The sequence below is a fragment of the Podarcis cretensis genome (assembly GCF_951804945.1).
Source record: "Podarcis cretensis genome assembly, chromosome: 1".
In the NCBI taxonomy this organism is placed as follows: domain Eukaryota; kingdom Metazoa; phylum Chordata; class Lepidosauria; order Squamata; family Lacertidae; genus Podarcis; species Podarcis cretensis.
The window spans coordinates 36,394,197-36,412,149 of NC_137170.1; the positions used below are offsets into that span (position 1 = coordinate 36,394,197).

Consider the following 17,953-nt stretch of genomic DNA (forward strand, 5'->3'; position numbering starts at 1 on the left):
GGGTGACCTTGGGCTAGTCACACTTCTCTGAAGTCTCTCAGCCCCACTCACCTCACAGAGTGTTTGTTGAGGGGGAGGAAGGAAAAGGAGAATGTAACCTGCTTTGAGACTCCTTCGGGTAGTGATAAAGCGGGATATCAAATCCAAACTCCAAAGTGATAAAGCGGGATATCAAATCCAAACAGTGGGCCCAAAGCTTACAGATCTCAGGGCCCTTGCAGACATTCTTTTCATTGCACATTCATGATGGTTTGCTTTCATGATGCTGTTAGGGTGATCATATGCAATCCAAAGGCAATTTGAGGGTGGATTGTTAGCAGGGGGAAAAACTTACCAGAGAGGGAAAGGATTAAGCACAATCACACACTGCTCTTCCGCAACTGATTGCAGCCTTTGCAGCTGTAGTACTACATTCTGGGCTGGGGAGATTATTGGGTTAACTGGTGTGTCAGGTAAACTGGTCTGCCTTCGGAATTTGTGGAAAACCACATAACAAAGTTGCCTCTATGAAATGTTGTAATGACTACAGCTTTGTTTCTTTCTCATGTTGCACATTAAGCTCCATGTCAGCTTCCCCATTTGTACAATGGAACAAGAAGAGCAGCTATTCAAGGTTACAAAATATACACACGGGTCAGAACAATGCAAACATGGGAATCCTATTATACAGTAAGTGTAACCACTTACAACATTATTTTAGATATAGCTGCTGTGGATGGTTGAAGCTTGTTGGTGTGGCACTTGAAGAATGCATACAGTGGTATGCAGTGGGTTACAGATGCTTCAGGTTACAGACTCCGCTATCCAGAAATAGTACCTTGGGTTAAGAACTTTGCTTCAGGATGAGAACAGAAATTGCGCGGCGGCAGCGGGAGGCCCCATTAGCTAAAGTAGTACCTCAGGTTAAGAACAGTTTCAGGTTAAGAACGGACCTCCACAATGAATAAAGTTCTTAACCCGAGGTACCACTGTATGTCTATCTTATCATGCTTTCTTTTTTCTCAATTGCCTCCTTTTGTAGAGGGTTTGGACACAATCCCTATTCTACAAAAGGCAATGGTGTAATATATAGTGCTCAACACTATATATTAAGCTATACTGCTATTTATTTATTTAATAAACTTTATATACCACTTGACTGTAGAAAAAACTTCAAAGTGGTTTACAAGAAAGATAAAGCAATAAAATTATCAGTAAGAAGATTTTACAACTGTAAGGTTAAAAGGTTAAAACTGCCATAAAATAGACTACAACAAATTAAACACCTACAAACTTTATAAACATTTGGGCAGGCTCGCCTGAATAAGAAAGTCTTCAGCAGGTGTCAAAAGGACCGGTATGAGGAATCCTGCTATGATGTCCTGTGTCAGTAAAGCAATACTCTTTATGGGCGATCAAATGTACTCATTTGCTCAGTCAATGGTTTCTCAAATCAGACTAAGTGAATAAGCTTTCCTCGGAATTTACTAATGTAGAGAGTGAAATGCTTGTGCATGGATTTTTAATTTTTCTCCGCTGTATAAAAAGTCCACAGGGGAACTGGCACATCTGAGCTGGCTTTCCAAATAACCTGCATGTGCATGTATTTAAGTATTCTGTATAGGAAGTTCTTACAGAAACTACAAAGGATTAAATCATGGAATCTTACAGCTGGAAGGGGTCCCAAGGGTCATCTAGTCCAACCCCCTTGCAATGCAGGAATCTCAACTAAAGCATCCATGACAGAAGGCCATCCAACCTCTGCTTAAAAACCTCCAAGGAAGGAGAATCGGAATCTCCTTTCTTGCAGCTTGAAGCCATTTCACAGTTTTGAAAGCCTACCTTCCACAGCAGGAGAAAACAAGTGTTCTCCTGTGACAGCCCTTAAGATATTTGAAGATGGCTATCATATTTCCTCTCAGCCTCCTCTTTTCCAGGCTAGACATATCCAGCTCCTTCAAGTGCTCCTCATAAGGCTTAGTTTCCAGACCCTTGATCATCTTGGTTGCCCTCCTCTGCACACGCTCCAGCTTGTCAACATCCTTCTTCAATTGCGGTGCCCAGAACTGGACACAGTATTCCAAGTGTGGTCTGACTAAGGCGGAATAGAGTGATACTATAACTTCCCTTGATCTGGACACTATAGTTCTGTGATCACAGCCTAGAATAGCATTACCTTTTTTTGCTGGTACATCACACTGTTGTGTGGCTTGTGGTTTTTTTATTTTTAAAAACACTCATGTTTTATTAAATTATATATAAAAAAATAAACAGAGAAGAAAGAAAACAACTTCTATTTGACCTTGAGTGTGCCATTTCTTGCATAAGAAATAAAAAAAGGCTAGAGGGTAGTTGTTCCTTGTCGTTATACTGTTGCTGATTCTGTTGTTAGTTATTAATTTTATTTTTTATGATTCACAATCTGCTCTTTGAGATATGCCATATGCTCAAAGCAATTCAAGGATGACAACTGTCAAAATTAGTCCAATAAAAATTGCCTAAATGAGGAAGATTTACTACATCCTGATATGTCTGTAGAAAGCCCCTCCTCCACTCCCAAAATGCTTCCCCCCCAATCTCCACATCACATACAAAAGTCCAGAATTAGAGTTAAAAGTGAAATTATTGCTTTTGAAGAAGTTATCTTAATTTTTTTTTGTTAAGCAAAAGTTATCAGAAACAGAAAACAGCTCTTTCCCCCCTTTCTCTTTCTTTGTAAGGCACAAGGGGTTGTATCCTACTCAGAGTAGACCCATTGAAATTAATGGCACAAGTTAACTATGTCCATTCACTTCAGTGGGGCTACTCTGAGGTATGGCTAACATTGGCTACAACCCAAGATTTGCAACCAATGCACAAGTTTACCATTACTGTACTTAATTCATTAAAGGCACATTGTATTAATAAAATAATATTTGCGTTATGCAAAGTGAATGGGAAAAATCTTATATCCTGAAACAATAAGCTAAATCAAGGCACCCCCCACTCTCGCCTTTACTAACATGGCATGAAAGGTAGATAAAACCAGACGAAAGCTCCAATCAAAACACATTTTCTAAATGCTACTATCATCCCCCCTCTTCATTTTGTTTCAGTCTACTTATGAATGCAGTTTCATCTATTTCTATTCACACCAAAGACAAATCTTTGTCCTCCCATAGAATTGCACCAAATGGAATGTGATAAAGGGAACTTTCTCACAATTATGATGTTGGTGCAGGCTGTCAGCACAGAGGGGATGGAAATGAGGTTGGGGACAGGGAAGGGAATTCTAATAGACACCATGATATATACAATGAACGCAGGGCTATCCTGTGAGAGAAAGACTTGTCAAACTAATCAGATCTTCTATAGCTAGGTAAAGGCAGTAACGGAAGCGCTAACCTTGTAAAGATGCAGCTGCTGCTCCTCTGACATCATCAGGTCATGGCTGTCTATCACTATGGATTCCATGTCAATCAGCCAATCCCAGAGCTCCTGGTATTCTGAATCAAAGTCCAAAAGGCTGCAGATAAGGAATAAAATGTATTATGCATACTAGGGTATAGCTGTTAAGACCTTGTATTAGAATATAAGATATTCTCAAAAACACATGATATCCCTAGCTCTGTTGCAGAAGAGATTCTTTATTTCAACAGGATAAATGAGAATTCAACTCCAGTATAAGCCGTGACCTAAATCTCAGCAAACGATGCTAGATTCTGTCAACAACGGCAGACATATTTCTCTTTCCTTCAAAAACTTTAAAAGAAATGGGAATTACATACAGGGCTGCTTAATGGGTTTTAAAGTGCTAACATATTTAGCAAACTTCTCTGCGATGAGCATTATGTGCTATTATTTGCACCAAAAACACCACTTTCACAGAAAAAAATGACTCAATCCATTTAGCCATTCCTCTGCTGTCTATCTGCCTATCTCTGCAAATATATATCCTACGTTTATTTTCATGCATGAGTAGCTAGCATTTCAACATAACACTTTAAGATAGGCTTGAGTGAATATGGTAAGCCAGTGAGAACCAAGGCCAGATACAGTATTAGACAGGTGTTCCCTACAGACATGTTAGAAACAAAGGTAAGGACAGGAAGTCAAAACAATGAATCCTTGAATAGCCAGCAATCATTAAAATTCAAAGGAGGATCACAACGGTTTCCAAGAAAATAAATCATTAGAATAAGGAGCTTAAAAGGATTAATGTTATTCTCTATTGAAAGCCTAGTGAATAAGTAAAACACTGTGATACAAAAAAAGAAAAGAAAAAAGAAAAAAGTAACAGAAGGTGCACACGAAAAAACTGCAGAAATGTCTGAAGAGTGACTCTTAAAAGAAAGCAAAAATCATTTAGACTTGCTAAACTGCTGTCACTCTCCAAACCCTTACCTTTGGCTTTGAAGTATAATTATGAATCTAAGGACCATATGATAGTATGTAGCATTATTGCTTACCAAAACTAATTAACTTAGTATATTTAGATTTAAATTATGTTATTTGCAGCCCACAAGGGAATCAGTGTATCCTGCAAGCAGAGCAACTTGGGATATAAGTATTTGGTGCCATCAATTGATGCTAAACCAGATTAAAACAAAGTCAGCACTCATATAACGCTTCTATTACGATCACACTTAGGGTTAGTTCTGCAATAATGATTGAAGCTATGGGATCATTTGTGATTCAACTCCCGTGCATATACAGTAAAATCTATTTTGGAATGCATCACAGTAATCCAAACAACTAGTTTAAGGTTGAACCGGTCCATCCAGGTCACAGGATTGCCCTTGAACAAGCTAGATGGGTGAGACATTGCAAAAACTAGAGCACCCATGGCCAACAGATGGCCATCCAACCTCTGCTTATAAACCTCCAAGGAAGGAGAGTCCACCACCTTCCAAGGGAATCTATTGCACTGTCAAACAGCTGTTACCATCAGAAAGCTCTTCCTGATGTTTAGTTGGAGTATCCTCTTACGTACAAAGGTAAGAATCACACCTGCTGCCCCACCCACTTTTGCCATCCACCACTAGTACACACAAACCCTGAAAATTGTCCACAGGACTATTCTCCTATAGAACACAGCAGCATCTAAGACCAATCAAGAAGATGGCAGCAAAAGAGCCCTATTGGCCAAGCTCATAAAGTCATGGCATTTTGAGTAGCATTCTCAATAGCAGACCCACCATTGTGAAACTCTGCCACTCCTTACAACCAGTTTAACCATGATGAGATCATGGTTCAAAGCAAATTGAAATGCAGACTTAAAATGATTGATGTTAGGTTGATCGATGATGATGTTGCAACTCAGTGAAAGAGCAGATGTGTTGGCACCTCCAGGTAGGGCTGGGAAAGACCCCATCTCAAACCTGGGTGATCCACTGCCAATCAGTATAGGCATTGCTGAACTAGATGTGCCAATATTCAGACAAGGTATAAATTCCTGTGTTCCGAAAACTTCCTGTGTTCCGAAAACAATAACTGCAACCATACAAACTGTGAAGCCAGCGAATGTGGTTTAAGTTTATTTAGTTCCACCAGCCGGATTGCAGGATTGAGTTGTAAGGAATGTATTTTAATTTGGTGGACAGGTAATCATAAATGCAGAGTTGCACACCTAATCCTCTGAATGCAAACATATTTCTTAAGGTGTGGACATTAATTCACTGTATAAAATGAAAATTCATGAGAGTCTTTCTCATGAGAAAATCATCTTGTGAGTACCATTAACAAACAAAAAATTAATGTGGAATTATTTTCACCAGCCAATTGTTCAAGTTTAACATTCTGTATAATTTCTAGTATTGTTATTCAGCTTGCATAATTTCTTTGTTAAAGTGCATATCCCATTTAGAAGTACTAAGGAAAGGCTGTATTCCATCAAAAATAATCCATTCATGGACAGAAAAACAACATCCTTTTCTAGTAATCATCTGCTATATTTTATATCATCCTTTTTGAAACCTTCATACAGCATCATATAACTAACCAGAATGATTTCATAAAATGATCAAAGGTCTTTCAAGTCCACAAATTTTGATCTTTCTTCACTTTGGCAAAAACTAGATATAAGCTATGCTTATTACCTAAACATTCCTGCAATCAGCTGTTCTTCAAAAAATTGTTATGAGAGTTGCAATAAATTAGTTGACTATTAGCCATGTATGCTCTAAACTTCTAGCAATAAATGAAGGCAAAAGTGCATGGTCATATGCATAAGCAGGGGACTTTGGACAAAAAATAAGAACTTGGGGGAAATGGCTGTTGGTCTTAAGGATGTATGCCCATTCATGACCACTAGACGCTTTGATTCAATTTACATGCATGCTAAGCAAACTGGGCTTGCAGTTTGACTCACTCTAGACAAACTGCAAGCTGTAACCATGTTTTGTTTGTGACTTAAGGCTCATGGTTTGTCTGGTGAGACAAACCATGAACTCTAGTTCAGATGTAATGCTAAGCCCTGTGTACAGCAGCAGCAGCAAGACCAGGGAGGAGCATAGCACAATCTTCACTCTGGGAAACAGCAAACTTGCTTGCTTGCACTAAGCCATGGTTTGGTTTAGCGTTACCTGCTGTTACTGGCCACCCTGCCGAGTGGTGTTGGAATATTCTGTCCCACCTTAAGAACAGACGTGTGGAATTGTTGTATGTCACATGTCTACTTACACTCCAGCACAGCTTGCTGGGAACTTCTGTTTGTGTATAGCTTTTGCTTATGCTGCTTGCTTTGGATACGAAGGAGATCAGACATGTTTCCTTTTGTCCTGATGTATGCTGAAAAAACTGCTTGTAAATATGCTCACACAGCCTCTCCTGCTAATTCTGTTGCGCAGCGTTTCTCTGCTGAGTAGCGTGCCCTAGCTTCTGAAGCTCGTGTCGCAGATTCATGCACCAAGATCGCCCGGCACACCGGCCGGTGGGCTGGAGCCAACTGGGGGCCTGTCAATTGCCCCCATTTCCTTGGTTGCATGCCAACAAGTGGTGCATGAGGTTTCAAGGGGTCTTGACACTCAACTAGGGTCTGTGTTCCTTTGGGGTAAATGAGGTGTGGTGGAGTCTGTCCGCAGTGTCTTTGAAATATGATTTATTTAAACATATTTACATTGGAAGCTTTCAATGGAGAAAGAGTTCACAGTATTCGTATCTCAGGAGAAACCCAACCTTCACACTGGTCCAGCAGCACCGGAGTCCAAAGAATCTTGCACATTATCTCTGTGCCTCTGCCCCAGCCTGCCAAGATGGTTCTACCCCTGAAGTACTAGCCTCACCCTTCTCCTTCCCAAAGATCCTTGTCAGGAAAAAAAATCCAAGCCTCATGTAAAACAACACTTTTTCCCCTGTGGGCACAGCCTGCCCCCTCCCCTGTTTTCGTACGTCATGGAAGCTGAAATCCTAAACCTTTCTCTTCCCATGGTAACCATGGGAACTCCTCCCTCTGTCCACCAGACAAAAAAATGTCTTGCCCTGATGATGGTTTTCATTGATGGGTTAATGACTTGCTTCCAGAACCTTTTGCCATTCTTTCCGACCCCTTTCCAGGTGAGGTCTTGGCCTGGAAAAAGATGCTTAGCCTTCAATACTTCAAATATTATCTAAACTCTTCCACTTATTACTTTCTAACATTTACTAACTCTGTTACCTGTTATCTGTAAACTGAGCTTCTGTGAAAGAAAGGGCAGCTTATTAACAACAGACCAACTTCTGATCGTAAGAAGGGAAACAGTGGCATAAAAGAGGCAATATTGTACTGGGAAGAAAAGAATCATACAAAGAGAGAAAAGGCAGCAATCAATTTTTTAAAAAATGAGTAAAAGTGGGAAAGGAAACTAGAAGAAATAAAAGTGCTGGCATCAAGAAAACAGTGGTGGAAGAAAACATATTGAAAGAACATTTAAAAAGAGAAATGACTGAAATTCCAGAACAATTTCTGTGAGCAAAAAGAAAGAAAGAAATATCTATATATATCTATAGTTGGGGGGTGGGGGAAGTATCAAAGTGAAAGACAGCGACATTTGTATAAAAGATATAAAGAAGTGGGCAGAGTATACAAGATTCATTTATTTAGATTTTTGTTCCAACTTTCCACAAAACAGCTCAAGGTATACAGAGTTCTGAAACAAGGTTTTTCACATAACAATACAAGAGAGAGAGAAAGGGGCAGAAAGATGAGCTGGCCTGAACAATCTATACTTTCCTTATGCTGGATGAAAACATATGCTGCTACTACACAATGACCAGTGAATTGTATACCAGCTATGCCTGGGAAGAATGTGGGGGAAAACACACTTCCAGAAAATGAAAAGGCAGCAGAAAGGCCAGCAGATAAGATTCAGGTATTCCAGGAAAAACCACCAGAACCCACCAATTACATGTCCACATGTCACATGGTTGCACTGGTGCCAATGTACACAAGCTGACCAGAGACTATGTCTGTCACGTTTACATGCCCCAAATGTGGAACCAACACAATCAGGTAGGAACAGTAGGTGGTGCCAATGGAACCCCATGGTACGCTGTGCTAAAACACCAGTGCATGAGCTGACGTGAATCCCACCATGGGTAAAGCTTTTCTGCTCCCCCTTTTCCAATGGAAGAAAGATATGCAATCATGTAGTTGCCATGGGAATCTCATGATGTGCTCTGTGAAAGTCCAAGTGGACGTTCTCAAATATGCAACTCCTTGGCCCCAGCTGCTTCTGCAACTATGTATTATGGCTGTCCTGGTTGACTGCCAGTCACATGTTGACATTTCCCCTTTGTTAATGGCTGCCCACCTCCTTTCCCTGGCTGGTTGCATTGCTCCTTTTCAAGCTGCCCCATCCTCCTTGGTGAATGACTGCCCATGACTACCCAACAAGCAGGGCTTCCTCCACAGTCCCAGCATTCCCTTCCCTTAGCTTATGCTGGGTTGTCCAGGAGGGCTGATGAAGATTGCCTGGGGATGTGTTTCCCCATGCCACTTTGAGAGCTCCACTCTGAGTCAGAAGAGGTATCAGAAGAGGATTCCCAGGTACAACCCTAGTGGAACAAAAACAATCTATGTGGTAAATACAGGTGACTAGGGTTGGCAACAATTCACATCAATGAGGATGTTGTGGAGGACAGAGAGGCAAAGAGCAGGTGTGGTGCCCTTTGTGGCTTCATCTCCCTGTTGGGAACGCCCATCGCTGGTCTAGCATGGAGCTTCTCAGGCTGCCTGGTGTGAGTAGATGGACTTTTCTCAAATGGCTGTATGCAGGCTGTATGGGGTGGAGCTCCTCGTGGTCTGCACAGGAAAGGGTGGCCCAATTGGGAAATGGGCTGTGTAGAGCAAAGGCGGGTGGAAGATACAGCAAGCAACAAACAATGATCAGCAGCTGGAAAACACAGTTCCTGGAGCCAGGTACACACAGGTGGCTGTAACAGAGCAGAGGAAACAGTGAAGGTGGTGCCACCGCTCATACCTCAGCCTTCCCTCCCATTGGTGGCAAGGGTTTAGAACAGAGCACCTGGCCTTGGCCAATCGAGAGCTCACCTGTATGCAGTGTTAGCCCTCTGTGGAAGGCACTGCTCCCTGCTACTTGACAGGAAGAGCACTAGGAGCAATATAGTTGAGGCAAGACCCAGTTTTCATTTATAGCAATCCAGGAGATACATGAGAGGCAATCACAGGCCAGTCATCCTTTGTAGCACACTTCTTCCTCTTCCCTTGTTTACCTGTGTGGGGTGCTCCTGGTACCCCAGAGTGGGGCTTACCTGTAAGTGGGGCTGAGTGCCTCTCCTGGGTGTCGGGAACACTTTTTCTCTCTGTTGATGGAGGGAATGGGAGTTCCATGAGACAAGAGTATTAATAAAGGAATAAGGAAGAGATGTGAGAAAGTTGCAACAGATATGCATTACAGCAAATGTTCCCCCTTCCCTTGCTCACCTGAGTGTGGTGCTCTGCCTGGCCCATCCAGTTGTTGGAGTGGAGTTTGCTGAAAGGCGTTTGCATCTGGTCCAGAGGTGAGGTGCTGTTCTGGTTCTAGGCCAACAACATGACCGTTGTGTGCAAGTCCCTAGGGGCATTCTTGTCCAAAGTGCTCTTTCTTCACAGTTTCCCCTCACCCAAAGTTCCCCCTTGTGAGCAAAAAGTGTGAGTGACATGGGGTCAGGGAGATGTAACTCTATAACGCATGCCTTGTCACCTGACCTGTAGTATCCCTATGTGAAGTTTATACACTGGTGGTGGTGTGGTGCAACAGGGACCATATGCTCTGTCATGGTAATGTGTCTGGGGCGAGAGGCAGGAGGGCTATTTATAATCTCACCTCCCTCCACTGATGTCAATCACTGGAGTTTGGGAATACCACCAAAAGGTGGTATTCAACTAAGTTTTACTCAAAGTAGATTGAAATGAATGGCTCTTAGTAATGTTTACTAATTTCAGTGGGCCAACACACAGTAAATTTTAGCTGAATAGCATCCTAATTATTTTGGGTTTTATAAAGTCTGATGTTTTCCATATGATTTGTTTTGTGATTTTTAATTGTTTTACTTACATGCATTGTTTAGAGATATTTATTAACCAGGTTACTTAAAATGTAAAAACCCCCGAAACCCTCACTTGTCTTTTTTTGGCATTGACACAATGTCCTCCTCATCCCAGTGGCACTCTACTTTCCCCCACTAAATCCAGATACGCTAAAACACATTGTGGGCAGTTGTATTTAAAACAAGAAAGAAAAAGTGCTGATTTTTTATTGGGCACCATCTATCATCATTTATTAGCACATATAATTTAATGTATATCTAATGCATGTGATGTTGAGGGAAATGAGAGGCAGATGGGGCTCCTCTACCTGGGAAGGTAGACCATCTAGGAGAAGGGGAAATCTGATCCTAAACCTCTGCTGCCTTGCAGCCATACTCATTTGTGAGAAAGCCTTTGGGGGTAAACTCTGAGGAACAATCCATATTTGCTGTCATGCGGAACACCTTTGGGAGAAGAAAAGGGTAAGGAGAAAACTCCACACAATTCTGGAGTGGAGTCCCTCCTTCCGGCAGCTCCTGCAGCCAAGCTGGTGCCAAATGTATTCCTTTCCTTTCGACTACAGCGAGATGGAGGAGGTGAGGTTGTGTTGTCTGGGCAGCCCAAGACCTCCAAACTCACTGCCCTGGTTTGCGTCCTGGAGAGGTCACGTTGGTGCTGCTAATGCAGGAAAAACAATGCTGCACGCATCAGTTGCGAGTTATAAGCTCAACCTGATTGGCGTAAGGTACAAGCGTTACGGGTTGCTTTTGTCGGTAGAAGTGGTCATCAAGCCAGGCAGCCCCAGGTCAATAAATTGCTGACCTGCACACAGGTCAATGACTAATGGAACACAGCCATCATTAACTGTGAGAGGGAAACACTCAACACTGACATTGCTGCTCTGCAGGAGACCAGACTCACATCAAATGGCTGTCTCTGAGAGATGAACTACACCCTTTTCTGGCAAGGAGGGCATCCATGGCATAGGTTTCACAGTGAAGAACCCTCTTCTGTCTGCGAAAGAATTGCTGACCAAGGGCTCAGAACATTTGCTTTCCTCTGGTTCGGTTAACATCTTGAGCGTCTGTGCTCCCATTATGTGCTCTGACGTACAGACCAAAGACCAATTCTACGAGGAACTAGGCACATTCTTCTCTATCAAGGCAAAACAGCAAATGTCCTGGAGGCATCCAAGGTCAGGCCAATGGCACCAGCTGAACTTAATTGTCATCAGGCTATCGGCCCTGAACTGTGTTCATGTTGCATGGAGCTACCACAGTGCTGACTGCAACACGGATCAGTCCCTGTTGACAAGCAAGATCCCTCTCCAGCAAAATAGATTACATAGCACAAAGCAGGAAGTGTGGACATGAATCAACACTGCTAGAACAGCCAACTTTGTGAATGCTTCTCCAATTCCGACGAACTGGTACTAGAGAGCCAGTGTGGTATAGTGGTTAAGAGCGGTAGACTTGTAATCTGGGGAACCGGGTTCGCGTCTCCGCTCTTCCACATGCAGCTGCTGGGTGACCTTGGGCTAGTTACACTTCTCTCTGAAGTCTCTCAGCCTCACTCACCTCACAGAGTGTTTGTTGTGGGGGAGGAAGGGAAAGGAGATTGCTAGCTGATTTGAGACTCCTTAGGGTAGTGATAAAGCAGGATATCAAATCCAAACTCTTCTTCTTCTACTGAACTTCCCAAGAGACAGCACTGAAGTAAGGTGGAACTAGAGGTGGATCAAAGAGGCAACCTACAACACAGTGATGTCCTCCTTTGGCAAAAGAGAGCAGCAGGTCCCTGGCTGGTTTGAGGCTGGCATTAAGGACATGGATCCTGTTATTGCTGCAAAGCACGAGGGCCTTGTGAACTACAAGTTTACACCCTTCAAGAAGTTGCTTGCTGCACTGAGAAAGGCAAGAAGCGATGCCTAGAGGATTGCCAGATGATGTGCCAATGACTACTGGCTAAAGATGTACCAGACCATTCAACTCGCTGCTGACAGTGGCAACTTTCACAATATGTATGTAGTCATGACGGAAGCCTTCAGGAAAACTGCACCACTAAAAACCTAATCTGGAGAGATTATCACAGACTGCAGCAATCAGATTAAGTGATGGGAAGAGCACTATCAAGAACTGTACTTGCAGGAAAACATGGTCGCTGACACAGCAGCTGACAGCATCCAGACTTGGAAAAGCTGGATGTTCCTCCCTTCCTTGACAAGCTGAAGAACGCCATCAACTCCACGATTATGTGGTTAAGTCTCAGGACAGGACAGAATGCCAACAGCACTGTTAAAAGCCAGCCTCAACTTCTCCCTCGTGACACACCTCCACGGACTTCTCTCGCAGTTTTGGGAAACAACACCTTCATTTGCCCCAGCTGCAGCAAAATAAATCTCTCCCATATTGGTCTCTACAGCCACAGCAGGCACTGTAACGCCCCAACAATTTGACTTTACCCTCAAAGGCGCACTCTTCCATTGTCTACCAAAACAGATGGATGCCAAAAAATATACTTAAAATGTGGAATAGTAGTATTTCAGTAGTGGCAGAAGTCATTGTAGTAGTAGGAGCAGCAGCAGCAGCTGTATTTGGTTTTGAATGTGGAACTTGTATTGCATTTGTTATACCGATTCCTTTTTGTTTGGGATCTGTCAACTGCTTAGAGATTCATGTTGGAATATGCAGCGGTATAAAAAATAAATAAATAGCTGAACACCCTCTGTCAGTTTTGAGTGTTCACTGGCCTGGCCTGCGACTCCGAGGATTTAAAAATAAAGAGGCAAGCGTGTGTGTCGGAAACTGAGGAAACGCAACTGCTCAAGGAGGAAACTGCACACATTCACAGTTTCTGTTTTTGTTTTAAAATTATCTTGCTCCCTTGGGGCTGGGGGAATAATTTAAAAGGAAATGCACTTTCACATACTCAGGATGTTTGCTGAGTTATGCAGCAACCTGTTTTCTTTGTTTATTTCGAGATGGGCCCGCTTTGCTTCCAAAGTGAATGGCTCAGGGGCCCCACTCACTTCACAGTTGCAAGGAAATTAGGTTGCTGATGAATTGCCTGGTGCTACGAAGCAACATGTCTGGATGTGAGTTTCTCAGGAGCATCAGATTGGCCACCGATAGAGGAAAAGGTTCTGGAGAAGACAGGCATTTTGTGTGATCCAGGAAAGCAATCCTTGGGGGGAGTTTTTTTTTATGTCTTTGATAAAATGCTGTTAGAGAACCTTGGGGAATCCAAAGAAATAAAGAGCCCAGGCTGTATATGTACCATACGCAGAAAATCTGAGGATATTCTGTGCATTCTCCTTGAAATAATGAGCAGTTCTGGTTAGCCTGTCCATACAGTGATCAATTGATGTCGGGCAATGAGTCACAACACATTGATCTTTGTGTGTGTGTGTGTGTGTGTGTGTGTGTGTGTGTGTGTGTGTTATCTGGGAGAGAAAGAATCTTGGCTTAGCAGGAAAAACCCCCCTGAATAACATAGGAGCAAGGAAGAGAAGATAATCTTTTTAAAAAAGATAACTGATCACTGAGAATAAAACAACAAAAAGAATAGTTCCCTACCCATTACTTCCCACTGTGTGAACTTTTGACATATCCGCAAACTCTTCCTTTCGCTTGCTACTGCTGTTGTACTGCTCGCTGTACAGCTTTAAGGACATCTGTTCAACAGCATCTCTTTGTGCTTCCAGATAGCATAGCTGAACCTCAGCCTAGAAAAAGACAACAATAAGAAATAAAATCCTTTGTTTTCATTCACAAGGAATACATGTTTAAAGTCGCTGCTCTGGGGCCCAATGAGCACTCAATCCAAAGTTATAATGCATAGTGGTATTAAACATTATCCTAATATTGATTAGGTGGTTCTTTATACATTAAATTGGTGTAAAATTAAAAGGGCAATAGCCTACAAAACACTCCTGTTCATCTGATGTGGTATTTTTAGAATTATTATTATTATCATTAATTACCCACCCTTCACCATAAAATCGGGGGTGGTGGTGTGGTGTTTACAACAATTTAAAATACAATATTAATTTTTAAAAAAAAGAAAATCACAAATCACAGTAATCATAAACATCATCAAAAGTTCATACAATTGCTTATATTATATTTTGATTTCCAATCTCCTTGCATTATAAATCTTCAAGACCATTTTCTAAAAGGAGATTCTTGGAAACGAATAGCAGTTGGCTTTGGCATAACCCCCAGTACACCACAGTGGTGTTTTTATCTAGGAACAGAGATGCTATCAAGCAGCCGTGGTACATGACGACTTCACAGTTCCTGAGAAGAAGGGGACTAATTTGAAAAAAAGAAATGGTACCATAAAGAGTCATTGCTGCTCAAATGACACATACAAAAATAAATAGCTTTAAAAAATAAAGAGTTAAAAAATAGTTAAAAACAAAACACAACAATGCACCCCCCACAAACACATTTAAAAGGCTGTAGACTATTAAACAGCCTAAGGCCTGGTTGAAGAGGAATGTTTTTGCCTGGTGTGTAAAGATGTACCATATATTGAAGGTGCCAGGCGAACCTCCCTGCAGAAAAGGCCCCCTCTGGACCTCTCATGCACACAAAGAAGGGTCTCAGTTGATTATTGCAGAGTTCAGGTCAGTTTATATGGGGAGAGGCAGTCCTTGAGGTATTGCTATCCTGAGCCATATCATCCAGATTTCAGTTATTTCTGGCTTACAGTTTACTCAGATTCATTTGTCCTGAGCCAACATATTTTTGCACTGTGGGATTTCTGGCACACACTCAATATCACTTGTCCACAAGTACTTCCCAATTTGGGTCAAAGGAAGGGCATACTGAACTTGCAAAGGGGTGTACGTACAAAGACACCTCTCTACTGAAGTGAATAAGGAAGATTCATGAAAAAGTTCTGTGTATTATCAGACTGCACATGAGGATGTGCACTGGGGGACGCTGTCCTCTGTCCTCCTACAAAACCAGCTCCACAGGTAAACACTTTTCTCTTCACCCATTGTTTAAATATTCCAAATCTTCTAAATGTACAAAGACACATATCAGGACTCAGCAAAGAGGCAGATTTACAGCAAGGGCTTGGCTTTGAATTGTCCTTCCCAATGGCTTCTTGGAAATACAGAATATTTGTGGGGGCACAGGCAATGTTTATCTGCATTTTAAGGCAAACAAGGTAGTGTATATATAATTTTGTTCTGCCCTGGAGAGGTGCTGCCAGTCAGTGTAGACAATATTAGGTTACACAGACTAATGCTCAGCCTGTGTTCCCAAGACTTACTTATTCATCTGTGGAATTTATGTTCTGTTTAGCACTTGCCTAATGCTTCATAAAAGGGATGCGGGTGGTGCTGTGGGTTAAACCACAGAGCCTAGAACTTGCCAATCAGAAGGTCGGCGGTTCGAATCCCCGCGACAGGGTGAGCTCCCGTTGCTTGGTCCCTGCTCCTGCCAACCTAGCAGTTCGAAAGCATGTCAAAGTGCAAGTAGATAAATAGGTACCGCTCCAGCGGGAAGGTAAACGGCGTTTCCGTGCGCTGCTCTGGTTCACCAGAAGCAGCTTAGTCATGCTGGCCACATGACCCGGAAGCTGGCTCCGTCGGCCAGTAAAGCGAGATGAGTGCTGCAACCCCAGAGTCAGCCACGACTGGACCTAATGGTCAGGGGTCCCTTTACCTAATGCTTCATATGTCATTCTTTCTGCTCAAGTGTTTGTTTGACTAATGGTGTAAATAAAAACAAAGGCATAGCATTCTCACTGCACCAATCAAACCTTCCCAAAGATTACTCAGCAACCTGAACTTTAAGCAAGATGAAGTAGATTAGCGCTGGTGTTTTCTTTTAGACTATTTCCTGGTCAAAAGAATGTGGAATAACATCTGGCTTCAGAACCTATTGAATAAAGTACTTTATCTATTGCAGCTGTGTTGATGAGTTGGATTCTTGAGCTCAGAGCACCAGATGACATGGGGGTGGGTTTGGCCATTTGCCGTAACTGCCCCTGGATTGCTGGGAGGACTACAGAAGCGAAGTTGAGCTCAAGAGCACTTTGGGGCCAATATGGTATTGTTACAACGCACTCTACTAAAATGCAAACACGCCAATTAAAATGACAGCAAGCTTCAACTCCCCCCCCCACACTCTGTGTCCCTTTTCCCTTGTGTGTAGTGGGGTGTTTTTTTAAAGAGTGTAAGCCTGCTGGCAGCGACTGTCTTTTTTTAATTGATTATATGTAAGCCTCTCCAGGAGCCTGAAGAGTGAGGTACAAATTCGACAAATAAATAAATAAAGGGATTCAGAGGTGTAGAACCTAATGGGCTACAAGGCAGGCTGAGAAGGGGTTGTGACTATTCAAAAATGTCCGAAACTGTCCAAAGTTGCAGGCATCTATGTTGATCTATTGCCACACAGAAAAGCAAACACACACACCAAAGAAAAGCAGTACATAGCACAACAACCAATTTATTAGGATCAACATTTCTGAGATCCTGTGTATAGTTTCCAGGGAGTAAGTTCCACTGAACTTAGTGATGCTTGCTTCTGACTGCAGCATGTAAAACCCATTGAGCTTTAACCAAAGGTCTTCAGTCCCCTGAAATGCAGCCTTTAGATTTTAATTACAAAATGCAAACAATCGTGCAAAGAAGTGTCTCCATTTAAACCGGCATTGTGAAGAAGGAACCCCGTCAAAAAGGACAAGAAAGAAAAGACTCAACCTCTACTTGACTGCTATTCTCATTCTCTGACTTTGTCTATGCTAATATGTCACAAGCAAACTTGAAAACTTCATTAGCACCTGATTCAGTTGCCAGAACATGGAAGGTCCCCCCTGCATTACCCTGATGCTCTGACAGATGACCTCCATGTCCAGAAGCTGGGCTCCTTTGCATTCCCTGTCCACTTCACCATTGCCTAAAGTAGCAGTTTGTTACATGCAAAGCTTGTGGTAGAGCACAAGCCTTGTGTGCAAAGGTCCCAGGTTCAGTCCCTAGTACATCCAGGTAAATCTGGAGAAGACTTTTGCCTGCAAATCCTAGAAAACAGCTGCTTGTCAGTGAAAGATACTGAGCTAGATGGATAAATGATCTGACTTGGTATCCCACTGTTTCTAAGGCCACAACTTATGCCATCAGCTGCAATGTACACAGAGTGAGGCCTTCTCTTCAGGCCTTCTCTTCTATAATGAGGAAACGCCTGTGCAGATAGGATTGGCAGCACTGCCCAAGGCTCCAATCCTAACCTCAGTTGTTCAGAGATGGTAATATAAATTGGAAGTGACAGCAGTTAGGAACGGGGTCCATATATATTAAAAGGCACCAGTCCTGACAGTTCCCTTTTAGTTTCTGATCCCAATTCAAAGTGCTGGTTTTCTTCTCTAAAGCTCTAAATGGTTTAGGATCCCTGTACCATATGAACCTTTCCACACTCTTTGGTCTTCAGAGAGTGGGAGGAGCTGCTATGTGAACATAGGAAGAACCAGAAT

At 42.4% G+C, this 17,953-nt stretch overlaps 1 protein-coding gene across 3 annotated transcripts in view; it reads right to left on the reverse strand.

Moving 5' to 3' along the window:
- Positions 1-17,953, reverse strand: part of AKAP6 (A-kinase anchoring protein 6) — a 251,417-nt gene that overhangs the window by 72,176 nt on the left and 161,288 nt on the right. For all 3 annotated transcript variants that reach the window (XM_079954227.1, XM_079954226.1, XM_079954225.1), the window contains exons 8-9: positions 14,041-14,189; positions 3,364-3,484 (exon numbers count right to left, since the gene is read on the reverse strand). In XM_079954227.1, coding sequence (XP_079810353.1) covers positions 3,364-3,484; positions 14,041-14,189 — 270 coding nt within the window. The remainder of the gene's footprint in view (positions 1-3,363; positions 3,485-14,040; positions 14,190-17,953) is intronic.